General features: G+C 36.6%; 1 protein-coding gene across 5 annotated transcripts in view; it reads left to right on the plus strand.

The window, feature by feature from the left end:
- Positions 1-20,054, plus strand: part of TBC1D5 (TBC1 domain family member 5) — a 315,508-nt gene that overhangs the window by 242,618 nt on the left and 52,836 nt on the right. For all 5 annotated transcript variants that reach the window (XM_085307503.1, XM_085307502.1, XM_085307504.1 and 2 more), the window contains 2 exons: positions 14,335-14,420; positions 19,158-19,417. In XM_085307503.1, the coding sequence (XP_085163629.1) occupies positions 14,335-14,420; positions 19,158-19,417 (346 nt within the window). The remainder of the gene's footprint in view (positions 1-14,334; positions 14,421-19,157; positions 19,418-20,054) is intronic.

The following is a 20,054-nucleotide window of genomic DNA, read 5'->3' on the forward strand; positions in this document are numbered from 1 at the left end:
AAAGTGTATTTTTGAGGGAAATAGTAATATTTTATATAAAGATCCAGTAAGCTGTGTAGAAACTGTTAYGTGATTTCTTCTGTAAAATTTTTTTCATACGATTTCTGCAGATTAATCATTGTTAATCCTTAAAGCATTAGTCACATCCAGTGTATAACAGTTACATGATAGTTTTCAATTAAAAATGAAAATCTACTGTTACAGCCTGAAAAGGTCCACATAAATAAAATTCAGATATTTAATTTAATGTTAAATATTACTAACAATGGTAATTATACCGATATACTCATCTATAGTAAAAAGTCATGTGAACCTCTTGCTGTTTTAAAGTTTATATGTGTGGATCTACTATACAGTGAATATTCAGGTTAGTGGATGAAGTGTTTGAGATAAAGCTGTGCGCGGTAACCGTCTCAGTACTCAGATCTTCGGCAGGTAGCAGAAATTGTGCTGTGAGTTTTGAGCTGTCTTTGAGCGTATCCCATCAGTAGGCTGCCAGTGCACGGTCTGATCTCCCTTGTCTTCTTGATGCAAACCATCTTTGAAAGTGAAGAATTCTGCACTTCTGCACTCTAACTGCCTGCTGCAAAATTTCATTCAATACCAATGTTTACCCTTTTATGGTTTAAGAAAAAAAAAATCTCTTTGTTTCTGTATCAGTTTTGTGCAGAAATTTGCATCCATACAGCTGCTTTCTTCATTCCTCTTGGGCACAAAGATTTCTTTCATGATGAGTAGTAAAACATATCGTCTCTTCAATGCATAAGAAAGTTTGTAATGTTAGATCTCTGAAATTTTTCTTAAGATTCAGGCAGCAGTCTGTGAAATCAAACTACCCAGCTTTTATGTTTATGTACTCTCTTAGCAAAACAAGATAGAAATATTTTTTAGAAGGAAAGTATAGAGGAAGGGAAATTGTTCTAAGATATCAAACTAAATCCAAAATGTAATCTGTGGTTTAATGAGGGAGTATGTTAAAAGATAGAACTTAATAATAATTACTAATTATCCAGCTGTCCTCCAAAGCATCCTAGGCAGTATACAAATCATCCTACCAGCAGAAAGGGGCAAAAATAACCCACCAAATAACTTGCTGGGGAGGAAATTTGATCACTGTTCTACTCACGTAACTTTCTTGTCTCCAATAGAATAAAGTTGTCGGCTCATAAGGCCTCAGTTATCCTAATAATTAGCATAAGCAGATACTCCTTGAATACGTGTCAGAGAAGTACTGGATGTAGTCTTACAGTATCTTTCAGCTAGTTCTTCCTTCACTCAGGCAAATGAGTACTTAAAGCTCCTTCATGCAAAGACTGCTAGTTGTTTTTGTCATTTTAAGTATGATTAATTACAATTGTTTGCCATTTATGRGCAGTTCTTATCTGCTTGGGAAATACTCAAAGGTTAGAAAGTTAAGACTTTCCAGAAAATAAAGATCCCTAAGGGGATTTTAGCAGCCTCTCACCTTAGAAAGAGATTTGGGGTCAACATTAACAAATCTTGGYTTCCTACAGCAAGGAAGTTAACCTGTTCTAAAGGATCTCTCTAAAAGAAAAAATTATCTCCTGGTCTGAGAAGAAGGTGTATTTTCAACGCTGTGACTTTTGAGTATCTGTTTTTTATCTTTCCCAAGGTGTGATTATAAATTTCACTTAGGTGTCTTTAAGCATATGTTGGTTCAACCCAACGTATTTCTGAAATAGGAGTCTGTCTGCTACGGCTTGCTATTCAGGGTAATGCAAGACTTTCATATAAAATTTTTYTGAGTCTATCAAATTTTTTCATTCCATAGAATGAAAGGGAAAGTATCATGGGTGTTGTAGGAGTCTAAAATCAGTATAAAGGCTATATCTCAGTATCAGGAAAATCCCCCCCCCCTTTTTTTTTTTGCTATCTTCATGAAGCTAATTCAATTTGCCTCTATTTCCTGAGTTAAGAAGGAGAGACAAGGAGATTTTAGTCAGAAGTGTAACTTGTATGTGATGATTAAAAAATCTAGTACTGAATGATTTTTCTTCCTTGTTTATATTTTCCTGTGYATTTCTCCATCACTGGCTTCTGGTTCCTAATGGAAAATTAAATTCGGTTCAGTGCAACTTAGATCTCTTGGGCCAGAGTTGACCTGTTCTGTATGGCATTTCTTCCAGGACTCTGCATGGTTTTTAATGTGTGAAGTCATGGAACTCTCACTCCTTTCTGTGGGAGATTGTTGCATGGTCCAGTAGCTTATTTTATTATTTTRTCTTGAGCGTAACAGAAATGGTTTGTGTCTATCCAGATTTCTGAGAGATGCTTGCTCTCTGCCCTCAGAGCTTGAAATCTCAGCCAGACAGAAAATGCAGTTTAGAAATCATGGACAGGAACAAAGAGRAATTGGCCTCTGAAAACTGTTAATACGCATTTTCTTCAGGATTATTTTTGCAGATAGATAAATGTCAAATAATCTCACTAGAKTATTGGAACTAGTAGAAATTAGCAGTATGTTCTTAAAACTGAAAGGTTCTTATAGAACAGTTAGGTCATAATTTATGAAATAGTTAAAATGGACCTAATATGGCCTTTCCTTCTGTAACTTTTGATTCTAGAGGTACTCTGAATTTTCGCTGCTGTTATTTCTTCTGTTTCCTTGTTCCATCATAACTGATGTCTTCTTACTTGCCTTGTGAAATACTAGGGGAGTTAAACCTTGGCTCGGTGAACCTCTCAGATTTTGTTTGCTGCATTTCACTGCTGTCATCACCGAGAAAGCAACCTGTTTGTCAAGGATGGGTGGAATTTTTTTTCTTCCAGGTGGACAAATACAAATTTCTGACCTGATTGTGGACTCAAACACAAGCCTTAGCATTATCCAATAATAACATGAAACGTAACCATTGCTTATCATTGTGCTAGTGCAGCAGCTCTCCTTTCGCCAGGGTAGATCCCAGTTGGTGTGAGAGGATGTTTTAGATCATACGTCACTGATACATACCAGTGCCCTCCAAGATTAACACAGAGCCTGTAATAGCTGAAAACAAGTGAATACACCAGGCTATGATGGGGGACTCAGAGATATTAATTTTTCAGACACGAATATGGATCAGTATAACCTTTTCTGAATTTGTCTGTCTCTGGTTGTTATGAAAATTGGAATGAAGACCTCAGATTTGAAATCAGTGTTGTTATCTTTGCATAAGGAGATGCTGTTAACCTGCTCAGGAAAGTATTTGTTTTGCATTTCAAATCTTTCGTCAGATAATTTCTTCAATTATTTGTAAAAAAGTTACTTCTACGCACTTACAGTCCTCCTGAATAGAAAGGTAGAGTTGATATGAAAGAATGGAGTATCAAAAGTTCATGTATGTGAAATGAGAAAGTAAGGCCATATTTTTTTCTGTATACCCAAACACATTGACTGTAGGTGTGTCTCTATGAATTTAATATGCCATGAGTGGCGTATTTCTTCTTTTTATTTTCAAAGCAAATTCTGTGAAATTAAGTAGTAGAGATATGCAGGGAGGGCAGTGGAAAAATAGAAAGTAATTAAAAAAACATAGTTCTAACTAGAGTTGTTCAAATAAAAAAAAATTAAAAAACCCAATTAGAAACAAAAGTCATAGAAAATGTGAACATATTGTGTTCCTTAAATAACCAGATGTTCTTTCTCTCCTGAAGGCAGCCAGGGCTAGGAATAAAAGGTTTAAAACTATTGTTTTAAGTTAACTGTGAATTCTGCAAATCTGTTTTCACCCTTTAGCAAATAAAATTCTAATACAGCAACATAAGCAAAGTAATTTTCATCTTTGGGTGTTCTTATTTGTACGTTGTTGTGTGCTGAAGTGTTAACCTTATCACAATGACTTATTACAAAACTAAAGCACTACATAGAATATTACTGTTTTACATTGCATGCTAAGAACCTGATAACCRTCCTTTGTCGGAAAGCCTACTGTATTTATTCTAAATATTTTTTTGTAAAATAAGTTTGTTTTCAGATCTTTCAGCATGGCGAGTTACGTTATTGCTGAGCAAGCTAGTTGGGAGTTTAATTCCATGGAGTCAATGCTGATCACAAGCCTTTGATTTAAATGATAATAATAAAAAAGTATTTGGTCAATGGAAATAATTTTTTAATTACACTAATGATATTCTAGTTATTGCTGCTGATATTTTTTCAGCATTGTATTGTAAGCTATTTGATAACATTGAAAATGGTGATATAATAATGTTAAATTGTAACTAAATCCCTGATGAAGYATCCATAACATTTCGAAGGTATCCTATTAAAGGTTGTCATGACTGAAATTACAGATTGCCACGAGAATTAAGCGGTAATGCGTGGTTTTAAGGTCGTGATCACGCCTATAACGATTGYCTGGAGAAATTCGCCGTCCAGCTTTTAACACTTCCCACAGCCTGAGCAATAAATGACCAGGCGAAGGACAATATTACGGAAATCTCGAGCCGAACCCTTGGTGCCTCTGCCGGAGCTGAACTGTCGCCTTAAGCGGCGGCCGCCGCCTCCGAGGGCGCAGCCGGCTCGTTCGCCGCGCCTCGAAGGCTGCGCAGCTTCGCTCGCTTCTGCCGCGCTGCGCGGCCCCTGCGCGGCCCCTGCGCGGCTCCCGCTAAGCGGTGCCGCGCGCACGGCTGGCGGCGGCGCGTTTCGCCGCGCGGTGGTAGTTAGCGCTGCGTGCACTCCGGCGTTAATTACCTCTCCTTAATGACCAGGTTGCAGCCAATGAGGAGCTGGTAGCTGGCGGCGTTTCGGGCATTAGCGGCTCGTTAATTTGTGCGCGCTCGCAGAGGTGCTGGACGGGGCGGGCGGCGGCGGGGAGGGTTTTGTCTGAGAACTCCTCTCGGCTGTGAAGCACGAGGCTGGTCCTTCAGGAGATTCGCAATTACACATTTAAGCAATTTCTGACGGTGCTTTGAGTATGTGAAAAGCACATCAAGGCACCCGCAGATCCGCTACTCGGAAACCTTGGCCAGCGGCTATCCCAGTGTGATACGAGCTGGTGCGTCAGGTCACCTGCGCTTCAGTGGCAAGCTGGCCTAATAAGGGAGGTAATAATAATAATAGAARCGAGGACGGTTTTCCAAAAAAGCTAAGAAATCCGTGTCTCTCCTCTCTCTGTCTAGGTGGGAGGGGAACGATTAGGAGAACCAGAAAAGAAATGCATTTACTTGCAGTGATTCCATGGTGCCACGCAAAGAYCTCTAGTTTTAAATCCACGTGGTGGTAAACTGAAGCAGTTTGGTTATCGTGACTTCACAGTTTGCAAGTGCAATAAGATTAATCTACAGACCTCAGATTGCATAAAATGGAGTTTTTTCTTAACTTGGATGATAGACTTTTTAATTTGGGCTATGTAGTTAAGATTTGCATATATTTTACATCTAAAAATATATGATTAGTTTGTTCTTTTATATTAGTGTTCTTGAAATCAGAAAGTTTTGTTTTCAAATAGGCCTTGTTTTGTCCTTAAGATTTTTTTTTATTGTATTTCATTAATAGAATAAGATGTGACAGGCAGCTGTGAGGTTAATGATAAATTTCTTGGAATAACCATGTTGCCATAGTACCACATAAAAATAGTACCTGTACCACAAATTAAAGATCCTCTTCCTTTTTTTCACRTTTGTTTCAAAACCTGCCGCTTCTCTACAGCATCCCTTATGTCACAACTAATATTTTCAGTAAAAATCCTTGGAAAGTGGTTCATTAGTCAATGAGGACAGTGGGAAGTYGGTGGCATGGCTGGTAGCTGCTGGGCAGGTGCAATGGCTCATCCTACTGCAGAGCAGGCAGCTACGGGCAGGGTAGGGACCGCTGTTTCCAGTTTCATGGCTTAAGTTATTTGAATGGAAGCTGCTACACAAATCCAAATTTGTATATATTTAAAGAGTATTAAAGCCAAAAAAAAAAAAAATGTTGTATAGAACAGCAAGTAACATATCCACTATTTAATGAGCAGTCAAGACGGCTACTTACTGACAGTCAACTGGACTAAGAAATGCAAACATTTAAAAAGGAAGAATATTCTTCTGTGGTGATCAACATTCCTGATGATGTTCATTGGGAAYTGATAAGCTCTGTCATGAGACAGATAAGTGGTTTTGAGAGGCAAGATGGAGGAAAGAATTCTTTTTAGAAACTGAAATTTTCAACTRTTCTTTCTCTTTGAGCAAGGAAGTAGTACGAGGAGGAGCAATTCTGACGGTATTTGATGTTAAAGTAAAAGGAATAAAGAGAAGCACTTCTAGCTAATTACCTTAGCCACCAGTAAAATTTACTGCATGTGAATATGTTGGGGCTGTTTCTTTCAAATGGTTGGTTTACTTACATGTAAAAAGTCATCTAAAGCTACTGAACTTCTCCTAAAGAGTAATGATATTACCTATAAAATTACAGTAATAAAATGTATTTAACAGTGTTAGAATGAGRTGATTATGGTTCTTCTTGTGTGCAACCTGACAATTCAATTAATCACTTCCAGTATGCAAGGTAGTTTATCAAAAGAAAGCACTTAAAATACTTGAAACACTTGATTCTACTTAATCAAAAGTTCTTTGTATCATAATTTCTTTATTTGACAAAAATTTGCAAAACAAAAACTGATTTATATRAAATTGGATTMATAAWTTTTCAATAATASATGAAAGATTAGGTASTGAATCRTATCCAGGTCCATTTYGATGGAATTTAAGTTCGGTCTCTTCTGATGGAAATGTAGATATATTATTGGTGCATTGGCCTATTTTCATAGTAAATATTAATGTATTAATTATTGTACACAAAAGCCATTTGAGTGAATTTGTTTGTACGGTGGAACACTTCTCTGAAACAGCCAAACACTTTTGAGATAAAGAGAAGTGGCAAGATACTTTGTAGCCTTTCCTATAACTTTTTATAGGCAGTCGGGCTTGAAGATTTGAGGCAGTCCTTTATCTTTTGAAGAAGCAGTAGCAGTCAAAATGGCTCTGCCGCATGCTCCTTGCTAGAACCCCAAGATGAAAGGAGTCTCTTGTCCCACAGCACCAGAAGCTTACCTTGTCTCCGTGTTTCGAGAAAAAGACAGGGACGTCATATTCCTTTTACTGTTGCATGTGCATGTGTATCTTTGAAAGAGCCTTTTTTACCCCTCCAGGGACCTTCTTCAAGTGTTTTATATAGCGCATTACATGCAGAACATAAATTAACCTGTTTCTTTTCCAGATAGCAGAAATAATCTAAGTAATACTTTTAGAATATTTTTTTTCTCACTGATGTAGGAGGTTTTTGTACAAGCATATATCTGGAGAAGATACAACACTGGAAGTGCAGTTATAAGGGTTTTACCAGTGTAAGCTTAGGATAGCTGCACTACTCACAAAGCCATCAGTGAGTTATGCAGGTTGTCCAAAATGAGTGCCAATAAAACCATAATGTGGTGGCTTTTCTGTACATAAAGATGTCATATTTTAAATCTCGTCATTTGGAACATTCCTAGGTTTAAAGCAAGCCTTGCTGCGTGTGCCATTCAAAAGCCTCGATTTCTCCTCTACACTGTTGTAAAACTCCTGTTCCTAACTGTGCGGGGCTGCAAGACGCCAAAGCATAAATCTGTCATGGGGTAGGGCTGAACACTGTCAGATTTATACCTCACTATTTAGTTAATTTACTTCTTAAAACCACGGGTTCAGTTGAAAAATAGGTGACTAAATTAAGAGGCAGATTTAAAAGGTACTTAAGCACTTCTGTTTATGCAAGATGGGGATTTTACACAGGTTATGAACTTGAACGTTGGCAGGTTGGAGTCTTTTTGTCTGGAATATCGATAAAAGCTGATTTGGTGTGATTTGACCTACCTGTTAAAATGCAATATAGTGTAAAACTATAAATGAAGAAAAGGCTTTCCAATYAGTTAGGACACGGAGCCAAAATATATAGCTAGAAATTTCTTTCATTCAAGTCACTGAAGTATTTATAAACCTCAGTTGGCATTTTTTCATTTCTTTATCTCATGTCATAGGATACCCATGTGAGAGAAAAAAATATGTGTATAAAGTTAAAAACAGACCCTAATGCACGGTATTTAAAATATCTTCCTGGTATCTGAAATTTCTAGTTGCGAGGGGAATAAAGGATTGCCACATAACAAAACTGGAGATAATTTATTTCAGCTTGATCGGAGTTCAGGGGTTTCTTGTCTTGACCCAATTAACTAAATTTTCTTTCCTTTTAAAATCTTTCTGGGAATTTTTGTTATTTCAGAAAAATAGATCTTCCTAATTTTCCTTATAACCAATTAAACCTGATAATTCTTCATGCTGTTATTGCATTGTAAATAACAAGTTCGGCGACTGAGACCCACAGCATYTTTCTGAAAAACGTAAACAGGAAGTATTATTCCCAGTTCGAGGATTATGGTGTTTCTTTGCCAAAGCCAGTATTAGTGTACAGATCTCCTGACTCCTGTGATTAAAGGAAGTTCTTTATTAGTTCTGTGCCTGATACTTCTTATGTTGTTGCGCTGCTCTCATATGTAGGATTGGTAGATGCAGACTATCAACATACGTATTGGATAATATTTAACTACYGACATCGAATCGCTTGGAAATCGGCAATAGCATATTATGTCCTCTAATGTCTCTCAATTTGGTTGCTTGTCAATAAATATTTCACAGAGTGGTTTGTAGGTGGATGAAATACCTTTCGTGCCACAGTCAGGGCACGTGGTTTTGCAGAACAAATAACTAGGGAGGAGAAAAATTAAAAGGTGAGCAGAGAGCTTTGTTTTGGGAGCAGCATTTGCTTTGGGTGCTACAGAGCTTGGGGTGGGTTGTTTATTTTGTGTAGAAAATATTTTGAAATGTTTATGTAATGTTAAGCTGTTGCTTATACCGTATAAGTCTAGTTGTAGAGTGGAGACAGCTTCTTGGATGCCTGACAAAAGAATAAAGAGAAGAAAGGTTAAATTCTCTGTGCAGTTAAGCTATTGGGTAGTCATTAATGTGCACTTCATGTTAATTATTAGTGCATAATAGAAAAACTACTGCAGAACTCAACAAAGTGTATTYCTCATCCACATTTGAGCTATTATGTGTCAGCTTAGTTCGAATGCAAATTTTGCTGTATTTGTATCATCTTTTTTGAAGAAAAGTATGTGTGATATAGGAGGTAAACCTTTGCAGACCCCCTAATCGTTAGTGAACATAGGATGATATATTTCTCCAACTTTACTTAGAGGCAAATGAAAGGCAAAAATGGCATTGTAATATAAAAATATCTCAGGCTTTGGGAGAATTATGATAAATCTAATACTGCTTTGTCAACTAAGAGGGAGATACTATAGTAAGCTGTCTCGTTAGAAAAAATTGTTTAAATAAAAAGAACAGTACTTCATCCTTACCATTTCCTTTTTTGATATGTAATTCAGTCTGTTCTTTGTTCTAGGCTTGAAATGTCATTATTTTAAAAATTTATATGTATATATATATATATATTTGGCAGAACTTTTTAATATAAAAAAAGCCTAATTTAAAAAATTCTGTTTGGTACTAGTGAGATCAGTATTTTAGTGAGAGTGTTGCTGTGTGTATGTGTGATTCACTGTTGCTGGTTTGTTTGTTTTTGCTCTGTTGCATTTAGGTTATCTAATTTCAGATACGATCTATTAAGTGGARTATTTTTTCAGTAGTCAAGGTTTTTCCACCTGTCTACCCTAAAACACCTGCAACATATGTTTGTGTAACCCTGCAATGCTTTGTGTTTTGGGCCTTGAGAAATTCCCCCAGAGCTTTTTGCTTATAAASAGCTGAGCAATTCATTTCTCTAATGACGAGAGCTTTTCCCTTGGCATTGAAGCAATAGCATGCTCACTAAAATAAGACTCATTTTTCATCAGRCATACTGAAAATTTTTCTTCGCTGTTGTCATTTATTCTGAACCTTCAGATTATGTGCAAAATTGTATTTGATTCTTTTCTGTTAATATACAAAAAAGAGAAGGAAAAGAAAATACACGGACAAAGAAGAAGTAAGTGTTGTGCAGATTGCTCCACCAGCACCTGCATGTAAACTTTTATAAACAGTGTGTATTGAAATGGTTAAGCAATGCAGTGTGGCAGTAATCTGGATTTCCTGAAACAATCTTTGTGTGACTTGTGTTACACAAGCTTGCTTTGCAATATCGTAGCAACTCTGTAGGTAATTATATGCAAATTATCTTTGGAAGCCAGGCAGGGGAAGGGTGCAGTTTCTTTTTTCTTTTATTTTCTTCYTTTTAATCTAATTCAGGATTGGTAAAACGATTTAGCTTTTCCCCGCTCCGCCATCACGCACCAGCGCCGTCTGTAAGCGCGGCCGGCACGGCAGGTCTTCTGTGGGCGCCAGGAGTCGGAGCAGCCCGCGCTTTGGCTCGGTCGGAGGTTGCGCTGGAGGGTGCAATCGCAGGGAGCCGTGGGAGCGCTCGGAGCTTCTCAGCGGTTTGTGCGAGCGTAGGATGGGCTGCCGCGAGCGAGACCCGGCTCCCTGCTCCAGCCCCTCGGCCGGTGAAAGAGCCGGTCGAGGGGTGAGTGAACTTGAGACCCCTTYGGCCGGGAGGAGAGGGAGGTAAAAGAGAAAGTGCCCAGCAACTTCCTCCCCGGCGTGGGAACTGGAGCGAGGAAATGTGGTTGTGACTGAGCGCAGAAGAGGGATGACGAGTTTAAGACTTTTGCAGACGGACACGTTGGGGGGGGTTGACCAGTACAGTGTACCTATAAATGAGGGGACTGAACAGGCTTCTCTCTTTTAAAATGAGGAAGGGGGGAACTTTTTTTGCAAGGAGGGGCTTAGAACCAGGAATCCCTAGGAGATATCTGAAGTATTTTAAGCCATCCCTTCTGTACAGGCTGCAGGGAGTATACTTTCCAGAGATAAAAGTCCAAAATCCCACTGGTTTCTACATGTGCTTCTCTAGCTGTGTTTAGTATGTTCTTGCAAAAGTAGTAATTTGGAGTTTTCAAGCAGTTGAAACTGAGCTCACTCTAGGTAAAAATGTAAGAATAGAAGCATAACTGTAAAATCAGCAGTCTGTTACTACAAAGCGGGTGCGGGGAAGAGGGATTTCTAGTATTGGCAGGGGGAGCTTTTCTCTCCAGTTTCTGTATTCTGCTTCTTTAGAAGCAAAAAACCATAAATGTGTTAATCTGTTTAATGCCCTCACACAATTTATTAGTGGCAGGCAACAAACTATTAATTTGAAGGGTTGATTTTCACTGTCGTGAACAGCAACATTCTCCTTCTAAGAAAAAAAGATTKTTATCTGAGGTGCTAGTCAAAATACTTACACAAATTGAACAAAATAGAGAAAACTTTACTAGCCTAAGTAATTATAAACAGGATCATTCTAAATCACACTGTGTAGAAAAAATATGGTTCCTGTGAATATTTTWGTCAACACAGCTATGTTTTGCTGTAAATCAAATTTAGTTAATCTTCTGTCCTAATGCATAGAATATCTAATACAGGGGATAGCTGAAACTGGATGGTTAGGGAGAGGAATTCGTTTAAAGTTGATAGTGAAGAGACATTGCAACTGCATAAGTTTTCCTTTATATTTCTTTATATATAACTTATTGAAGGAGTTAAAAGCAGTTTAAAAGATAAAAGGAGATGTTATAATGATGTAAACATAGTCTTAATCAACCATAWTTTTTTCTGTCTTTTAAGTGCAGCTTTCAGGAGTAATTAATATTTCTTTGTTACTACTTTGCAGATACTTGCCTGCTATCATATATAACCATTTTTTTGTAATAGAATTTTCTGAAAGGATATCTTTGTGTTACAAAAGGATTTCCAGCAATAACCCGTGGTATTTACTGTCTTGAATTTCTAATGTTGTTTTTTCAACATTATTTTTTCTGAGGGCTTTTCTTCACTGCATGTAATAGTACTTTAAACTGCTTCTTCCTTTGATACCTTAAAACCTCGTAGGAATTTAAATGGGCCCCTGTGAAAGTAATACTTGAGCCTCATTCATATGTTCAAGTTAGATCATTATTCATATTAATGGCTTTAAGTGCTTAGATAGTAGATCAGCTTTTCGTGTCTTGAATTGCTTGTCATTTCTGAATAAATATGTTTCAAAAAACTGTTCCGCATGGTCTTTTGCTCCTTTTATTTTTTTTCAGAAGCAAAGTATAATCGTATTGTTGTTTTGCTGATTGGTGGAAAAGAAATTCCATTGTTTTTGCTAAGACTGAAATATATACAGAGTTATTGGAAGGGATTTGTAAAGCTGGGCTAGCAACTGTTAAAGTGAATTTTTCAAAGGCTGCTGTGTGAATTAGAAGTGCCAGCTGTGCTAACCTTTGCTTATTCTTGTGCCTTGTTGAAATGGTCATCAAGTCACATACGGAAAAACATTATTTAATTCATGAGAGAAAAGTTGCACTGTTTGATTACTTGAATAGTAGTCGTAGAACCATCGGTTATCCTCATCACGTCGGTTTGGATTTGATTATCATAGAAATGCATCGAATTACCAAACTAGAGCAATAGTAACTAAAGCTGATTCATTGTTATTGCTGTCAGTTGATGAGGACTGACTTACAAGCTGTATGAATGGGTAGAGTTATGCAAATATTGTTTTTATAACGAGAGGAAAAACGTACAGCAACCATTACAATGTGGGTGGTAGAATAGATGAGAATTTTTTTAATGCTTGTCTAATAGCTTTTAGTTGTTTMATTTTTTCATGAACATTACAAACAGAATATCTTTAAATTATGTTTATGCCTTTCCAAAGAAAGGAAATGACACATTTCATACAAGATTAAGTCTGACTACATGAAAAGATCTGGAAATTCCCAGCCTTAAGTTTGACCCCAGAGACCATCCTTGGCCTTTGATATTTACCACCTCTTCAAATCTTCCTCTCTGCTTTTGTGCATATGCAATATTTTGGCCATTAAAGTGCAAATACTACCTCTTCCTCCTCCGAAAGTCAGAATGTTTATAAAGGAGGGAGGGTTTACAGCAATCCCTCAAAAATCAGAGGATAAAGTGTGGTTACTTCAGTACATACTGAAATTAGGAGGGAAAAGGTACAACATGTGAAAGTGAAAAAGAGCTGAAGAATGACTCCATGACAAATATAATATATTTTCATCTATAATAAACTATTTCGGAAAGATTATTGTGTAGTTCATTAAAACTATACTGTGAACAGGGCTGAAGAAAGCAGATCAGAATGTAAGGTCTATAAAAAAGCCTTTAAGCAAATACTTTAAAAGTGTTTAGAGATGTTTTATACAACACCTTTCATTATTACACAGAGAAGCTGAAGAGTATTTGTCATCTTCTTTTTTCTTATACTAGGAACAGATTATTTTAAACCATTGCTCTTTGTAAATATGCATATATGTTTATATGTATTTTTATATATGTGTGTATGTGTGTTTGTGTGTGTATGCCGTTGTAGTTCTTTGCTGTTTTGGTTGAATGTATATGCTATTTTTTTTACTTTAAAAATATTTATTTAAAATTTTCTACTTTCAAATAATATCCTTTGCAATTCATTAGTGCAATCGAACATCTTTATACATAGACTGTGCTTATACTTAATCAATGTATGATGAAGTTTTAGATCCAGAAAAGATGATTTCAGTACTACTGAAGGCAGTGTGCTTCAGTGAAATAGTTTTCTTGTGGCAGAGGTGGAGACTAATAAATAGCTTCTAGTTTCACTATTAATTATATACGTTATAGTATATTATAAGAGAACAGTTCTGTATTCAGAGTCTCTGTTTTAAGCAGAGTGAAATTTAAACAGAAAAAAGGTTCTGTGTGCCATCTAGTGGCTAGGTTTAGGTTGTCTGGCTAAAAGTAATTCTTTGCCTAACCAAGACTTAAACCTGCATTCAATTCAAACTATAAGCTAAGCTAATGAGTTTGTCTTTATTATTATTGTTTCTTTTAAAAACATCTCAGTTTGAAGATGATAAAATTCTGTGTCCGAGATAAAGGAAGGACAAAACTAGATCTGGATCTGAACCGTCCCAACAATTATAAATTTAATAATTAGTAACATTATTACTTCAGCCAACAGTCTCATCTCAATGTGGAAGAACACTACGTAATTTCTATAAACACAGAGTAGACTTAATGTTAACACATGGTATTATTTTAAGACTTCACTTTTATTTATATCGTATTGCTGTCTTTTGAAAGCATGGTCCTGGGAAAAGAGAATTTATTCTTTAGATTTTTAATCTTCATTAATAAAAATACTTCTACTGTCCACTCTAAATTGCCTCAGAAGGTTTCAGCAAGATATATATATRTGTGTGTGTGTGTGTGTRTATTAATCTTAATACCTTTTTTCTTTAGAAAAATCCAAGACCAGTGACTCACCAATTCCAACAGAATTTAGACTATTACAAAGCGCGTGGAGCGGACTTGATGAATAAAACACGGTAAGCTATTTCTGAATATGTTTTCGCTCAATTAAGACTTTACAGAAACAAAATGTTCAATAAATGTCTCCTATCCCGAACAAGAATTATATAAGCAGTATTAGAAGCGCAGATATTTGTTGTGTGAAATTTATTTTGAGTCTTTACATTACCTGTTATTACATAAAGAATGACAGCTTCTCAAGTAGTGCTATATTCAACTTGCTGGCATTTTTCTTTGAAAGCTTAGGTTATTTGTACACAATGATGTGTACGATAAAAGCAGGGGATAAAACAGAACCARTGTAGCTTCTGTAGCTGAACYCCTTCTGATACTGCCTCTAATTTCAAACTGCAGTATCAATTCTCCAGAAACTGTGCAAGTTAAATAAYATAAATCCAGTTTGCACTGATTTTTACTAAAACTTTTTGCAGYGTTCTTCCCTTCTTTTAGAAGTGGCTTGTATCAATACTGCTTAAATTCCCTGTCAAGTTAATTTAAGCTGTTGGTAGCTGGCGTAGAGGTGCCTGGGCGCTGCCTGGGTGGCCGCGACGTGGGGGCCGATTGCCGCTGGCTGTGGGACGAGGCAGCGCGGCTCCTTGCTGCTGCTGGTGCAGCCGCAGTCCCAGTCGAAGCGGTGCCTAGCACTGCTTGCAGCCCCCAGCCCTGCCTTGTGCACACGCTGGCTTGCAGGAACTCACTGGCTTTAACATCCCTGCACCTCTGTCAAGTGCAGTTCAGATCAGTTATGTTTAAAATCAGTGAAAACTGAATTGAGTCGATTAAAAAGCCTTTAAAATGGAATAAGGGGCAGAACTTAATGTTAAATAGAGTGACTGCAGAGGCTTTTTTCTTTTTTTTAGGACAATCATGCTTTAAAGTTTGGACAGTTGTGACAAAAAGTACTGTATTCTATTGCATTCATTTAATATTTTTATTTAAAATTATAAGAAAAACTGATCTCAAAGCTATTTAAAAATGAAGAATAATTTATTTGGAAATGCTAAAAGAAACAGTGCAAGGATTTTAAAAGCAAAAAAAAACATATGAAGCCCAAATGAGAATGATGCATGTTGGAAACTTAAATTCTAAGGGAACAATTGGCCACCAAATCTGGATAAAAAGGTAAGTTTATTGCACAGATAACCACCAGAGAAAGGAGGAAGTTGTTTAGACTGAGGAATAACTGGGAAAATTCATCTCAATGAAGGGACATTTAGAGTAGGTCGAATGTTGTAAATCTGTTTAAGGCTGTCTGAAGCAGAGAACTGGAAAATAAAGTATTAGGAAATGCTTCTGCAGTGAGCAGAGAGATGGATTAGATAACCTGCTAAGTATTTTTCGTCTTTAATTTCACAGACTCGATAAGGCATTTAGAATATCTTCGCAAATTTCAATATACTCTACTTATTTTATCACTTAAATGATTTTTTTTTAATCTGTCATATTCATAAATGACTACTTGCTGAAGACAAAATGCCTTTAAATAAGGTTTGGTTAAAACAAAACATTTTCATCTTAGCAGAAAACTGCAGAGATTGAATCATCTTTCAGCAAGTTTAAAAATACACTATTCGTAGTCAAGGTCGATGATGCCTATTGTGATGAAACAAAATTGTTTACTTCATAGATGGAATTCACATCTCCTTGATACTCATGTTTTTAAATGGATGCCTTACTTTTAAATGCGTCTGCTGGTAACTCTACAACATAATCTATCAGCATTTTTCTTGTAATTGTTGTGCATGTTTACTACGTTTAGATGGCTGAAATGTAGACATTGATCCATGTTTAATGGCTCTAATCATCCTTTGCATTAATATATCAGACATTTAAATGGTAAGAAATAGATAYGTTGTTCTTATTTTCCTGAACTTCAGTTTAGTTTTAACACACTTTTTAACATACTTTTTCCAGAGGTCAAGCACCTTGTTCATTTGTTGAAGCTGTGATTTAGGATAAATCACAGACTAAATTCTACTTAAGGACACTTTTTTTAAAGGCCATCTTCGCTTGACGAGAAATTTAGATAGCTRTATTATTTATTTTTTAGGTATGTTTGTATGTTTTGAACTGATTGTTAGCAGTGTCAGATAATAGTAGAGCTAAATCACATATAAGTTTTTGAAGCTGGAATAACTATCCTTTCTAGTTTTCAAATAATTTTAAAACAGTATTGCATATTATTCTTGAAAGCCTTTTTTAAATCCATATTTTGGACATGTAGCCTAGGAAAGATTTTTTTGACGTTTATTGTTCTGTAAAGTATTTCAGAAAGTCTCTTTTCAACTATGCAAAAATGCAAATAAATTAACATCTTCTGGGTCTATGCATATGTTAAAGCAACAAATAAAACGATTTTAGAAGGCAAATTGATACTTTTATTAAGCAAACATATAATGAAATAAAATACCTGGTGGGCTTCCTTGAACTCATTGTTTTAATCTATTCTGTGCATTCCTTCATGAAAGATACCCTTCCCTATAACTTTGTCTGAGGCATCTGCAGGCCATTGTGTTTCCAGTGATGCTGTTGACTCAAAGCATCTGTTGGCTTTGTTGCCTGGATAGTCTGTCAGAGAAAAGGATTTTCTTTCAGTAAATAACATGTTTTGTGCACAGTCAGGCTTCTTTTTACCRATTGTCAAAGACTCCAGCCTTGGAGGCAACACAAACCCAGGGCACAATGTGTAAGCYGTTAATCTTCCTTCTGACAGTGATGTTTCAGGTGATGTTTGAGGTGAGTTTAACACCTCATCCTAGCTGATTAGTTTCAGAGGATTGAGAGGGGGAAAATTGCCAGTTYTAGTATACTCAAATTCAGATTTTGGATCTCATCACAGTTATTTACTGGTGTGCTCCCTGAAAGCATTGATGCTAATAGTTTCAGTTACAAACTTTTGATAATGTGCTTAGGCAGCATTTGACATTTCCTCTTTCACCTTCAAAGCTATAAACTGTTTTTTGTCTGTGGTGGAGAAGACATTAAACAAAAGGTCCTGTGCTGATTCTTCTAATGCCACATATATGTAATGGAATAGAAAAAATTCCCTTCTATTCCTTAAGTGTCTCTGCAGTACCTTGGGGAGCTGATTARTCACTGAGTTTTGTAGGTATTAGCAGAGAAAAAATTTGTAATAATTAACATTGTAGCATGTCTTCTTCTATGAAATTGTTAGGACTATTGAATTTGCTTTTGAGGTCACCTGGGTCTCCTGCAAGTGTGTTTTATAGTTCTGAAGATATTCCTTCTGTAGCTACTTGGCCAGTCATTCTGGGGTGACTACAGAAAGACATTTTATATCAGCAACAGTCAATAAAATGAGGAGACGGGAAAAYGTTCTACAATCAGTATTCAGTAGTAATTCCTTTCCAGCTCCCGTAAGCTGGGAAGCAGCAACGGGAAGGGGGAAGACTAGTGGGAGACAAACTTTAATGCCCTTTGCGTCTCAGTCTCTGCACTGCTATTTCTTCTGAAAAACACAAGATGCTCTTTTTCTTCATCACCAGTATGGAGAAGAAGGGCCCCAAATGGCTTGGGGCTSTATCTCATGAGTGTGCAGGCTCACGTACTTTCTTGTGCTTCTCTTACTTTAAYATTACCTATTTTAGGTCTAAACAACTTAGCTGTTATTTTCTGAATACATCTCTCTTGTTTGTTTATACTGTATATTCAAAAAAATATATRTTCTGGAGATAAATAGGAAAATTATATGAAAAGCAGAACCAAAATTATTTCTTCAGGTGCATGCAAAAGTGGCACATCATCCGTACTAAATCATTTGTAATTTATATTTGAATAACCTTCCACAAAACAAAGAAAACTTTTTTCCCCCAGTACAATGATTGTCTAGTTTTTCGTTAAATATATTTCTTCAAATYTTTTAAACAAAGCTATGTATATTACTGAAGTATAGATCGTTAAAATAAAACCCCAGGTGTGGAATGGTGTCTTGTGACTGTGATAAGCTTCTGTGAAAGATATTTCAATTTTTAACTGTATAGAACAGGAATATATCACATGAACAAATAGAAATGACTTTGCTGATCTCTGTGTTACGTGAACACTTCTACTGGGAGCTAGAAGCTGCTTTGCCTCTTTATTTTAAACAGATTAAATGGTTCGGCAATTTCTTCATTCTTAATGTTGCATATAACTGAAGTGAATTAAATAGCCACTGGAGTTAAAAATAAAGAGAAATTGTGATAAGGATCATGATCCAGTGCGTGGGTTTTGTCCTGAAGCAGTTCTTCAGCCAAAATCACTTCTGAAGCCAGGATTCCCTGTTATAAGTGCTTGGCCTGCAATGGCCAGGGTGGRCGAAGGTGAAGTAAGATCAAAGGACACCCAGTTTTACCACCCTCAAAATATGAATGAAATGAAAGAATTGTTTGGGTTTGAATTATGTTTGTGCTTAGTTTAAGGGAATTTAACAGGTAAATAATAAAGCAGTTTTTTTACTAAGTACTAGAAGTCAAAGCTTCCTAATGTTTTTGGCTGTTTAAGGCTTGGATTTTTTTTATCACATCTTTGCTTTTTTGTCATTTAAAAASGCAAATCAAGAAAATTGCTACAAAATTGCTTTGTTTGGGTTTAGTCTGCATTTTTCGGGAAGAAAGGGCCCCAGGTATTCATTTACTACTTTATAATGCTTATCTTCGATATTTTCCCCGGTTTTTGGAAAGCAGTGCATGTATTGCTGTTGTCAAGGATGCGATGATTTCTCTCTCTCTCTCTTTTTTTTTTTCTTTCTTCAGTGCCAGTGCTAAGGCAGCCCCACTGAACATCAATAAAGTCTCCAAYAGCTTGCTCAACTTTGGCCGAAAGCTTATTGCTCCAGCTATGGCCTCGGGTAGCGCCGTGGGCCCTGCCGGCAGTGGAAGCGGCGGCAGCTTCGCGCCCACGGTGATGCCTGTCAGAGGCACGGTGGAAGCCCCCCAGTACCACCACTACCACCAGGCGCAGCAGCAGCAGAGGATGATGAAATCCGAAAGCATGCCGGTCCAGCTGGGCAAAGGTAAAGGCAGAGGCAAAGGCAGTTGCACAGCAGAGGAAAGCTTTGTCATATGCCTTAAGGACCAAAGAAAGTCCTTTTTCTGGTTTTCTGTAGAGGGATACATATTTGGTGGACTCAAAAATCCTTTTGGTGAAGAGTATGCGTATACAACAGCATGTTTGCAGTGTAATACAGAATTAGTTGTTACTATCAAGAATGTACAAAGGCAGAAACTTTTGAACCTTTGAAAATATTAACAGGAAATTATGTCAGATATACTAGCAGACAGCATCATTATCATAAACATTAGATTTCTCTATACATTAATTTTTCAGTCTCTTAAATACAATACTTTTTAACTGTAAGACTAATTTAGTATATTTTTTTTACAGGTTATTGGCACAAATCCCATGTATAACAATATCAGCTAAGTACAAGTGAAGAAAGTTAGGTCAATGGCAGAGTCATTTATGATAAACAAAATCTTATTGCCTTTAGAATATTAGGGGCWTATTTGAGAAGTTATTTGAACAATAATCTATATTTGCCTTTTAGTAACTTGTGATGGTCCTCTGCACTTTTTCTGTTTAATGAATACCACTTTTTCTCAAGACTTTACRTTTCTCGAGGCCAATTTATTCAATCAACAAAGTCACAA

The sequence above is a fragment of the Rhea americana genome, unplaced genomic scaffold (genome assembly GCF_003343005.1).
Source record: "Rhea americana isolate MKP2758 unplaced genomic scaffold, rheAme1 scaffold_26, whole genome shotgun sequence".
NCBI classification, from domain to species: domain Eukaryota; kingdom Metazoa; phylum Chordata; class Aves; order Rheiformes; family Rheidae; genus Rhea; species Rhea americana.